The sequence below is a fragment of the Danio rerio genome, chromosome 7 (genome assembly GCF_049306965.1).
Source record: "Danio rerio strain Tuebingen ecotype United States chromosome 7, GRCz12tu, whole genome shotgun sequence".
NCBI lineage: Eukaryota > Metazoa > Chordata > Actinopteri > Cypriniformes > Danionidae > Danio > Danio rerio.
Genome location: NC_133182.1, coordinates 77,022,660 through 77,034,420, shown reverse-complemented (window position 1 = coordinate 77,034,420; position 11,761 = coordinate 77,022,660). Strand labels below are relative to the sequence as shown.

Here is an 11,761-nt window from a genome sequence, read left to right as displayed (position 1 = left end):
CCATTACGTTCCGTGTTCGCCATCTAGTGGTTGAATGTGAACAATGCCTCTATAAATAATAATAATAAAAATATTAAACCTTTTAATTGCACATTGATTGATAAATTATTGTAAAAAAAATCCTCATTCACTCATGCAGGCCCGCACTAATATTAATAATATGATCATTATACTGATTCACTGCTGCACAAACCCGGATCTGGTGCACCAGCTGACCCAGAGTAAACACCGACTCGGAGGAAGCGTGAAGTTACAGCCGCTCCGCGAGCCTCGTGGAAATACAGCATTATATATAATAATATCTGCCAAACTGCAAAATCATTGACAAACGCTGGCAGAAATGAACTCGTCTAAAAGAAGTGAAAGTGACTGGCAAGGTTTAGTTAGTGAGGTGAGTGTTGCCTTACTTAAAAACCATGATGATGGTTATGATGATTATGGCTGTTCCCATATGGCACTGCATCACTGCCAGAACACCTGAACAATACACAACATAATGTTAAATAGTTTTTGTTACAAGTTTTAGGCAGTTTGTTTCAGTGTTTTGTAATGAACATGGTCATAATTTAGATTGAAGTTGGTATTATATTCCGATTCGCACATTCATTCAGTGACAATACGCTCCCTACATTGTTTACTATGGTACTTTGAATATTCGGTGTAAAATGCCATGTAAATATGACGTAAAATCTACATTAGCACTATTTATTTGACACTGAACAATGTTGTATTTTGATAGTCATTTGCTAGAATTTGCTAATAATATTTTTGTGAAGTTATATTATTAAAGAATGTCCTTATATGTGTGAATATAAAACCAACTTCACCTCAATATTTAGATTGAGGTAAAATTGGCTTTATATCAGCACATTTCTTTAGTGACTACTTGTAACATGCTCCCTATGTTGTTTACTATGGTACTTTAAATATTCGTTCTGAAATCACATGTTAGGATGACTTGAAAACATCATTGGCACTATTAATTTCACTGTGAACAGTGTTGTATTTCCATATCATTTGCTGCTAATATGATTTCACTATTTAGCAAATTGGCAAATAATATTTTGATTAAATTATATTATTAAGGAGAAAGTCTGAATGTGAATATTTAGACTGAGATTAAGTTGGTTTTATATTCGCACATTCCTTCACAGACTACTTGTGACACGCTCCTATATTGTTTACTATGGTACTACTTTGAATATTCGGTCTGAAATCACATGCAAGAATGACTTGACATACTTGCAAATATCATTAGTGCTACTTACTTGACTGTGAACAATGGTATATTTCGATTCTCGATAGTAATTTACTATTAAATGAATGTATTGTGTATTTGTTAATTGGTTTGTATGACTATAGTTGTCGTATCACCATAGCATATACCAGGGGTTCTCAAAGTGGGGGTCGGGACCCCTCGAGGGGTCGCGGGACAATGAAGGGGGGTCGCCTGGTTATTTAAAAAAAATCTATTTATTATTATTAAATCATATAAGAATGACCATATTTTATCCATAACCTACAGAAGAGAAAAAATATAGTCGTTTATAATTACTATATAGTTACTATAGTAGCTTATAGTTAATAGTTCTATTGGATTGCGACCCCAGTAGTAATTACATTATATTAAAGACACAGCAATAGCGTCAGATGCAGCAGATTGATTTTATAACACCAGGTTAAAGTTTCTGGCCCATTTACCACACTGACATTAAACGAAGAATATCCCTGGGTGTATTGGTGTGTGTGTGACATTGCATGCAAGGTTTCTGTATTCATAGCCAGGATATTGGGGGTCGCGAGTCACTGGCATCGTCATATTGGGGGTCGCAGGCTGAAAAGTTTGGGAACCCCTGGCATCTACAGTCTATATTTGTTGTTTTAAAGACAATGTTGTATTATTTTTGATGTAATGTATTCTATATTTTGATGCTTTAAAGCAGGGGTGTCCAAACTCAGTCCTGGAGGGCCGGTGTCCTGCAGATTTTAGCTTCAACTTGCCTCAACACACCTGCAAGGATGTTTCCAGAAAGCCTAGTGAGAGCTTGATTAGCTAGCCTATGTGTATCTGATGGGGTTGGAACTAAACTTTGCAGGACCCCGGCCCTCTAGAACCGAGTTTGCCTGCCTTAAAGAGATAGTTCTCACAAAAATTCAATTTGAATCACCGTTTACTCGCACTCAATAACTTAGATATTATAATCTTTGTTTCTGCAGTTCTTGATATGCAAGCGTAAGCTGGAGAGCAAGAAAGATGCTCTTCTCATTCTGTCCAAAGAGCTGGACACCTGTCAGCAGGAGAGAGACCAATACAAGCTGATGGCCAACCAGCTTCGGGAGACACACCAGAGCTTGAAGAAGAAATACAGAGAGCTAATTGTGCGCATCTAAAGGCGTACTATACATTAGGGCTGCAAAATATATAGTTTCAGTAATGTGTGGATCTGCAATAATCACATCGTAGGATCAGAAATGTCAAGTTGCACATGCAATGTCAAGTATTTAATAGCTTTGTAGTTCATTTTAACTATTGTGTTTCAGGACGGTGAATCTTCACTTCCCCCAGAAAAACGCAATCAGGTCAGTTGATTTATATTAGGATAGCGCAATATATTGAAATACTACAAATGTTCATATCACAACATGCCGGTAGCCAGGTCTCTGCACCTCTCACATGGTCGCTTACTGAAGTTAAGCAGGGCTGTGCCCGGTCAGCACCTGGATGGGAGACCACATGGGAAAGCTAGTTTGCTGCCAGAAGTGGTGTCAGTGAGGCTAGCAGGGGGCGCCCAACCTGCAGTCTGTGGCTATGTTCACACTGCAAGGCTCAAATCTGATTTTTTCTCAGATCTGATTTTTTTGCATGGCTGTTCACACTGCTCTTATAAATGTGGCCTATATCAGATTTACAGTGTGAACAGATCACGGTCCTAAACTGACCCGCATGTGCAAAAGTGCATTACGGAGAGCACAAAATGTCTAATTATGCACACGTGTGTTCTGCATGAGTGAGCACCTTGTCAGATCATGCTTATATGATTATTACCCTTTTCACAGACAATCGTGGTGTAATTCATGAAGTGTAAATGATTGTTCTGCTACAACTACTGTGTATTTCGGCATGAACAGTGCCTCTCTAAATAATAATAATAAAAATATTAAACCTTTTTATTGCACATTGATTTATAAATTATTGTAAAAAAATCCTCAGTCCAATATTAATTAATATTATAATAACTAATATTAATAATATTATATATAATAACTAATATTAATAATATGATCATTATGCTGATTCACTGCTGCACAAACCCGGATCTGGTGCACCAGCTGACCCAGAGTAAACACCGACTCGGAGGAAGCGTGAAGTTACTGCTGCTCCGCGAGCCTCGTGGAAATACAGCATTATATATAATAATATCTGCCAAACTGCAAACATCATTGACAAACGCTGACAGATATGAACTCGTCTAAAAGAAGTGAAAGTGACTGATCTGATTTTTTTGCATGGCTGTTTCCACTGCTCTTATAAATGTGGCCTATATCAGATTTACAGTGTGAACAGATCATAGTCCTAAACAGACCCGCATGTGCAAAAGTGCGTTACAGAGAGCACAAAATTATTCGCACACGTTTGTGCTGAATGAGTAAGCACGTTGTCAGATCATGCTTATATGAATATTACCCTTTTTACAGACAATTGTGGTATAATTCATGAAGTGTAAATGATTGTTCTGCTACAACTGTGTATTTAGGCATTTGAGACCTTAAATGAGTCTCCTGTGATATAAAAATATTGATCATTTGTGATTTATGACAATCGATGTGCGTGACGCTCTGATCACCGGTGTAGTGAACTCATCAAGGGTTAATGAGCAGCCGCAGACTGAGCTGTGAAGGCGGAGTTGGTTTATCTCCGTTTGCGGAGTTATTTAATTTTACTTCGTTATAAACAGCAGACACGTGCCGAAGGGCGGTTTGGGTGCTCGAGCACCTGCCCTTTTTTTCCTCTCTGAGAAAAAGTTCTTCCTCCTTTGCACCCGAATCCCCTATCCACAACACCCACGACACTTTTCGACTTCGCAATCAACCCGTGCCTCAATCGTTAACCAGATTAGTTAACAAGCGGCAGTTTTGCCTTTAAAATCTTTTTCAACATGAACAACCAACTTTCTGTGGTGCAGTAATCGCCCTGTGTGCTGTTCTACTGTGCTGCTGAGGGGTAGATGATGTCTGCAGCACAGAATGATGACGCGTGTCGCTCAAAGATAATGTAAAAGTCACATGAAATCCGACGTAACGGTTCACACTGCGGTCGCATTGCAAAACATCAGATCTGTGTCTGATTTAAGACCACATATGAAAGTGGCACAGATCTGACCTGAAAAGATCAGATTCCATGCGGTTTGGGCTGTTCACCTGAGTCACATGAGGGGGAAAAAAATCAGATTCATGCCACATTTGCCTGCAATGTGAACGTAGCCTATGTGTGTCCTAATGCCCTAGTATAGTGACTGGACTGTTAACAATCCCAGTATCTCCTTTAAAAAAGAGAAGTAGTTTAACCCTGGCCAAATTTCCCCACTGGCCCCATCATGGCCAACCTACAGCCTGATTTATACTTCTGCGTCAGGTGACCGGCTTAACCCACGGCGCATGCACGCGCTTGGCTGTGCATTTATACTTCTGCGCGCTGTCTCTGTCGGTCTGCAATAACACTTCCGAAACGCTAGTTGGCAGTGAGGTGTAAATGTTCCTCTGTGTCGAGTTTCTTTGCTGCTTTTTTGCTTTTCCTGAACACTTCCAGGATGTACAAGTGGCTCAAACTCGCTCATTTTTAGGAAGGAACCAGCGGACGTGCAACAACTTTAACTATGAGGTAAACACAAAACAAAACTTTCCATCCGGAGCTCCTTCACGGGACTCCACTTTTGTAAACAATCGCTCCATCAGGCTCGCACCATTCACGCAGCTCTCGGTCCCGCCCAGACTCGACAGCGCTACCAAGCCGACCAATCACAGAGCTTACGCTACGCGTCGTTGCGACGTGTAGTTACATTTTTTGAGAGGTGCACGTCAGTGACGGCGACGGCCACGGCGAAGGGCTATGCGTTAGCGCCGTAGCATACGCCGGCGTTTGACGCAGAAGTATTAATCAGCCTTAACCCTCCCCATATCATAATTGGCTTCATCACTCTGTCTCCTCTCCACCAATCAGCTAGTGTGTGGTGTCCGGCCTGGCTGCCAGGTATACTTTTGTCTTCCGGAGAAAGTCATATTTGTTTTATTTAGTCTAGAATTAAAGCAGTCTTTAAGTTTTCTGCTTTTTCTTTCTCTCAGGTGAATTTGGCTCAGTTGCTGATGGATTCGAGGGAGAGAAATAAACAGCTTGCTGAAGAGGTAAAGGAAGTGACGCAGAGACTCAGCGAGACTCAGGGAGACAATAAGGTAACATCTGTGGTACTGATATCCCATAACAGCATGTGCAGACGTTTTTTATACATTCAGTTGCATACAAATTCTTAAGAGCTAAAACAGAAATAAAAGACTATAAACTAAGATTAGAAAGACTTTTAAGAAAGTTCCAGAAAGTGGAATCATTCCCTTATTTCATGTTCTCTTCGTAGCTGTTAAGGATGACTATCACAAAACAGAGGCTTGGAGATGATGAAGTCGGCATCAGACATTTTCCAGCCCATGAGCGCGAGGATCTGGTCCGGCAGCTGGAGAAAGCGGCTTTACATGTGCGACTTTAGGTTTCATCACAATTGAATACTCTTTATTGCACTTATCTGTGTTTAACAGCAGATGGCGCTCTAGGCTAGTGTTTAACAGCAGATGGCGCTCTAGGCTAGTGTTTAACAGCAGATGGCGCTCTAGGCTAGTGTTTAACAGCAGATGGCGCTCTAGGCTAGTGTTTAACAGCAGATGGCGCTCTAGGCTAGTGTTTAACTGTAGATGGCGCTCTAGGCTAGTGTTTAACTGTAGATGGCGCTCTAGGCTAGTGTTTAACAGCAGATGGCGCTCTAGACTAGCTTGTAAAGCAAATGGCGCTCTAAACTAGTGTTAACAGCAGATGGCGCTCTAGGCTAGTGTTAAACAGCAGACGGCGCTCTAGGCTAGTGTTTAACAGCAGACGGGGCTCTAGGCTAGTGTTTAACAGCAAGCGGCACTCTAGACTAGCTTGTAAAGCAGATGGAGATCTAGGCTAGTGTTTAACAGCAGACGGGGCTCTAGGCTAGTGTTTAACAGCAAGCGGCACTCTAGACTAGCTTGTAAAGCAGATGGAGCTCTAGGCTAGTGTTTAACAGCAGACGGTGCTCTAGGCTAGTGTTTAACAGCAGAGGACGCTCTAGGCTAGTGTTTAACAGCAGACAGCGTTCTAGGCTAGTGTTTAACAGTAGATGGCGCTCTAGGCTAGTGTTTTAACAGCAGATGGTGCTCTAGGCTAGTGTTTAACAGCAGACGGCACTCTAGACTAGCTCGTAAAGCAGATGGAGCTCTAGGCTAGTGTTTAACAGCAGACGGTGCTCTAGACTGGTTTTTACAGCAGATGGCCCTCTAGTGTTTAGCAGCAGACGGCGCTCTAGGCTAGTGTTTAACAGCAGACGTTGCTCTAGGCCATATTCTAAAAGGTAGAACAGATCGTATAGACTTAGCTACTAAATCTAAAAAGATAGAAATTGGCGTGAGATTGTGTTGCAATATTCACTGGTATTTGCTTTCAGAGAGAAGAGCTTGAGCACACTCTGAAGACGCTGAGTGATGAGCTGCAGGATGTGAAGGCAGAAAGGACTGTTTTTAAGGAGAAATCTGAACGCCTCAACCTAGAGCTGAACCACATTCTGGGTGGACAGGAGAAGCGCATCATCGATGTGGATGCTCTCTGCATGGAAAACAAGTCAGTGTTGATTTTCAGATTTACATCACTGAATGCTCTACACTGCAGTAGTTACAGTTATTCAAAATGCCTGTTCACGTAGGTTATAGCAGTGGTCCTCAACCACCGGGCTACGGTCTGTGTATCTATTGGCCGCACAACAAACCATTAATAATTTCCGTTTTATTTATTTTCTAAATCTGAACGAGCTTTTATTTTGAAAAGTATTTTATTTTGAAAAGTGAACATATTATCTCGGTTACATCTCGCTTGCTTGAGCTTCCAAATTTAACAAAATGAGTGAGAAACAGACGTCTTTGGAAAGTTTCTGGGAAAAGGCCCAGTGAAGAACCCATGAACTGCCAAAAAATGCATTCGCAACCCATTTGTCAACAAATCAGGTGAATGCAAGAAGATCAACTGCTGGAGATCGCGACCTCTTGCAATCGCGATGAATTCTTTATAGTCTGGTATTAGTCTTGGTCTTTCTCTTCATGGTCTGGTCTTAGTGTTCATCTTGGTCTTTGTCATCATCGTAGTCTACTTGGTGTTGGTCATTTGGTCTTAGTTTTCATCTTGGTCTTTGTCCTTGTAGGCTTCTTCATAGTCTCCTTGGTTTTGGTCTTTCTCTTCGTCATCTGGTCTTAGTCCGTCATCTGGTCTTAGTCTTCATCTCCAGTCTTCATTTTCATCTTTTTGGTCTTTCTCTTCGTTGTCTGGTCTTAGTCTCCATCTTCATTTTCATGGTTTGTCTCTTCATCTCTATCTTCGTCTTCATCTTCTGGGTCTTAGTCTCGATCTCCATCTTTTTGGTCTTTCTCTTCGTTGTCTGGTCTTAATGTCCATTTCCATCTTCTTGGTCTTTCTTCTACGTTGTCTGGTCCTAGTTTTCATGTTCTTCGTTTGCATCTTCTTGGTCTTTCTCTTCGTCGTCTGGTCTTATTCTCCCTCTTCTTGCTCTTTCTTGACTGGTCTTAGTCTCCATCTCCTTGGTCTTTCTCTACGTTGGCTGGTCTTAGTCTTCACCTTCTTGGTCTTTGTCTCCATGTCCAATGTCTTTCTCAGTCTCTATCTTCATTTTCTTGGTCTGTCTCTTCTTTGTCTGGTCTTAGTCTTCATCTTCTTGGTCTTTCTCTACGTTGCCTGGTCTTTGTGTCCATGTCCATTGTCTTGCTCTTCGTTGTCTGGTTCTAGTGTCCATTTCCTTGTGTGTGTGTGTATATATCATGTAAAACCTGAATTTAATATTTTTGCCCTGCAGGTACTTGCATGAGCGATTAAAACAAGTTCAGGAGGAGGTCAGCCTGTTAAAGAGTAACATACAGAAATATAAGGTAAGACTGAGAGGTCAGCTTTATTTGTATTGTACGTTTGACATCATTTTGATTACACAGTTTTAATATTGTATTACACGGTTATCTGGAATACTTGATCCTGATTGGTCAGTTGCAACATTTTAAGGTATGTTATTCTGAGATAACATCCGCTAAATAACACAGGCTCACCTGGGAAATTTAAATCACCTTGATCATCAGCGAATACATTCAATTCCATATGCTTACAAACACATTTATATGTATGTGCTTGTCTGTCACGTCATGGTTTCTAAATGTTTTTGACTCTTTGGTGCCATCTTGTGGCTGAATAATGCGCAGGTTAGTGTATACTCCATCAGCTGTTTTAGTTTCTGTCAGCTTTACATTTAATTAAAAATGTAATAAACTTGTGTGGCTCAGAATAATGCTTTAAGTCTAATTTCATTGTTTTGTGCAAGTAGTCATGCAATAAGCAGGATAAAATGCATCGAGCACTGTTGGCGCAATAGCCTAGTGGTTAGCGCGTCGACATATGGTGCAGTAGCACGTCAGAGCGAACCGTGTTCAAATCCCTGTTCGAGCACATTTTCCTACCCTTCCCCCCCTCTCTCTCTCTCCAACTTCGCTTCCTGTCTAAATACTGTCTTATCTAATAAAGGCAAAAAGGCTAAAAATAAATCTTAAAAAAAAAATCTTCTGTTTTTCCAGAATAAACCCTTAATTTTATACAACTGTGCTTCGCTCCGCATTGGGCTACCAATAAGCCGGATTGCCTAATCGTGAGGACTGAAAGAATTCCCGGTGGGCCGGTCCATTTTTTGGTTGCGAGGTTTTGGTGTCCCTAGCTGCTTGCACTCTCAGCAGTCACACTTTTTTTTACATTTTTTTATTTATTTGACCAAAGCCTCATTATTTTCATTATTTTGCTGCAGCTACACTCTTTTTATTTATTTTCTCGCAGCCCCATGAGCAGAATGCAGCCTGCAGGTTAATGATGACGTAACTATCATTTGACCCCAAACAGCGCCACTTTAGAGAATATAAGAATTCGAATAATTAATATTAATGAAAATCAGATGATTCACTACATTAATAAATCTGACATATCTTGATCAGAAATCTAATAAGGGGAGAAAAAGATTGAGCCATCAATAGTGAGTAATACTGTGGTTTAAAGAGTCTTGTGGGTAACCGCAATGCACCTGCATAACAGTGCTGTTGTGGTCCAGTGGTCAGCACGTTGCGATATAACGCCGCCGACCCGAGTTCGAACTTCACCTCAGCAATTATTTTTTGTTTTTAGTGTTAAGACATATAATACTGTTTGGGTTACTTATATAGGTGTACATGTTTTATTTTTTGTGTGACCACATATACAAAGGACTGGATATCTAGGAATTTTGCTCAGAATATATATTCAGCTATTGCAGGAAAGGACTTTGTGATGTTTTAAAGCAATGGTTTAAAACTTGTTCCTGGAGGGCCAGGGTCCTGGAGATATTAGCTCCAACCCTAATCAAACACACCTGAACAAGCTAATCAAGGTCTTACTTGGTATACTTTAAACATTCAGGCAGGTGTGTTGAGACAAGTTGGAGCTAAATCCTGAAGGGACACCGGCCCTCCAGGACCGAGATTGGTGACCCCTGTTTTAAAGAGTAGTGTTGGAGATTTAGCTCCTCTTTAATCTTCTCATATTTATGACAAACCTTTGAAGTTCTAAAGCAGCTGTGTCCTTGAAAAACATGTGTTAGTGTCATTAGAAACTGATTTGGAAATGACGTTATTTTAATATAGTCAATCATTAACTGATGGGCCGTTCTAAGGCTTGAAACTTCAGGGCTGAAAAGGAGTCCCACTCCGGCCCTGCCAATATGCCTGGATCTACTTTATCCCTAAGTTATTAAAATGTCATTTGCAATATTCCTGTCATTCTGGATGTCTTCTAGACTGCTCTGGATCGAAGAAAAAACCCTGAAATCGGTGGCAAGTCCAGTAGCAGATCTCTCACTGGTGTCCTTTCTCCTAAACAAGGTGCTCAAAAGAAGTGTACTAACAGGAATTGGTTGAAATGTTGTTATTTAGTGTATTAAATGAGCAATTTTCTCATACACACACTCTGTTTCTGCTGTCTGCAGTGCATGGCTTTCTGTCAGAGGAGAACGGCTGCAGTTTACCAGCAACACCTCAGTCCATCTCAGACCTGAAGTCTTTAGCCACAGCTTTACTGGAGACCATTCATGAGAAGAACATCATCATTCAGCACCAAAGACAGACCAACAGGTGTGCACGTATTTGTGTTTTAATAGGTCGAGATTGTGATACCAACAGTGCCATTGTGGTCCAGTGGTCAGCACGTTGCATTATGACACTGTCGACCCGAGTTTGATCCTCACCTGAGTAATTTCCATTTTTTGTGTTAAGACATATAATACTGTTTGGGTTACTTATATACGTCATAATATACGTTATTCAATGAGAGTATACGCATGACTTTACGGCTTGCGACCTACTAACTATGGTTTGCTTTATGAACATGTTAAGAACTTTAGTTACAAACTAGCTAGTGGTTACAAAGCTCCTAGTGTGTACTTTACCTTACTGTTTAAGAACTTACGAACAGCTGGTACAACCCTACTCAGGAGATAACTAACGCCACAACGCACTACCTCGCTAACGACACGGTGCCTTTTAATGCAGTGACCAAAGAGAGATTTAAAAAAAACTGATGCGTGACCTCTGTCTTACTAGCCAATTGAGTGAGCACACTTTCGTTCTGTCTAATCGGAATTGCGCAACCGAACTATGCGGAACGCCCACAATAAAAAAACACAAACAGTAAAGTATGGACAAGTGGGATGATGGTGTCTGCCACTTCAGAAGCATTAAAAGACAAATTAATATCAAAGAAAAACTGCACGTCGGTAGTATGGGAAATTCTTGGTTTCAAAGTCACAGACCGTCCGTCTTAGTCTTCATCTGATTTGTCTTCATCTTCGTCTTATTCTTTGTTCATCGTCTTGGTCTTTTGGTCTTAGTCATCATCTTTGTCGCCTAGTCTTAGTCTTCATCATCATCTTCTTGGTCATCATCTTTTTGCCGTCTAGTCTTAGTCTTCATGGTTTTCGTCATCTTGGTCTTTCTCTTCATCGTCTGGTCTTAGTCTTTCTCTTTGTCATCAACGTCTGGTCTTAGTCTACTTGGACTTCATCGACTTCTTCGTTGACTTCATCTTAGTCTTATTCTTCGTCTTTGTCGTCTTTGGGTGTAACGTGTTCAACAGGAAAGCGTTACTGTATTCTAATGACATTCTTGGGGAACGCAGTCATGTAACGTATTACATTTTAAATGTGTGTAATTTGATCACAGTTACTAAGGTCAGTGTAATTGTGTTACTTACATCACAAATATAATTTTCAGTCAGCGCAATAGCTTAGTGGTTAGCACATTGACATGTGGTGCAGTAGCACGACGAGGTGTCCTGTGTTCAAATCCTGGCTCAAGGACATTTCCCTCCCTCTGTCTCTCCAACTTTGCTTCCTGTGTAAATACTGTCCTATCTAAA

General features: G+C 40.8%; 1 protein-coding gene across 2 annotated transcripts in view; it reads left to right on the top strand.

Annotated features, from left to right (window-relative positions):
• Positions 1–227: 227 nt before the first annotated feature.
• ccdc149a (coiled-coil domain containing 149a) overlaps positions 228–11,761 on the top strand; it is a 107,142-nt gene continuing 95,608 nt past the window's right edge. For both annotated transcript variants that reach the window (NM_001006020.2, NM_001430977.1), the window contains exons 1-9: positions 228–391; positions 2,218–2,379; positions 2,542–2,580; positions 5,341–5,448; positions 5,628–5,744; positions 6,729–6,901; positions 8,142–8,214; positions 10,146–10,230; positions 10,335–10,479. In NM_001006020.2, the coding sequence (NP_001006020.2) occupies positions 341–391; positions 2,218–2,379; positions 2,542–2,580; positions 5,341–5,448; positions 5,628–5,744; positions 6,729–6,901; positions 8,142–8,214; positions 10,146–10,230; positions 10,335–10,479 (953 nt within the window). In that variant the 5' untranslated portion in view covers positions 228–340. The remainder of the gene's footprint in view (positions 392–2,217; positions 2,380–2,541; positions 2,581–5,340; positions 5,449–5,627; positions 5,745–6,728; positions 6,902–8,141; positions 8,215–10,145; positions 10,231–10,334; positions 10,480–11,761) is intronic.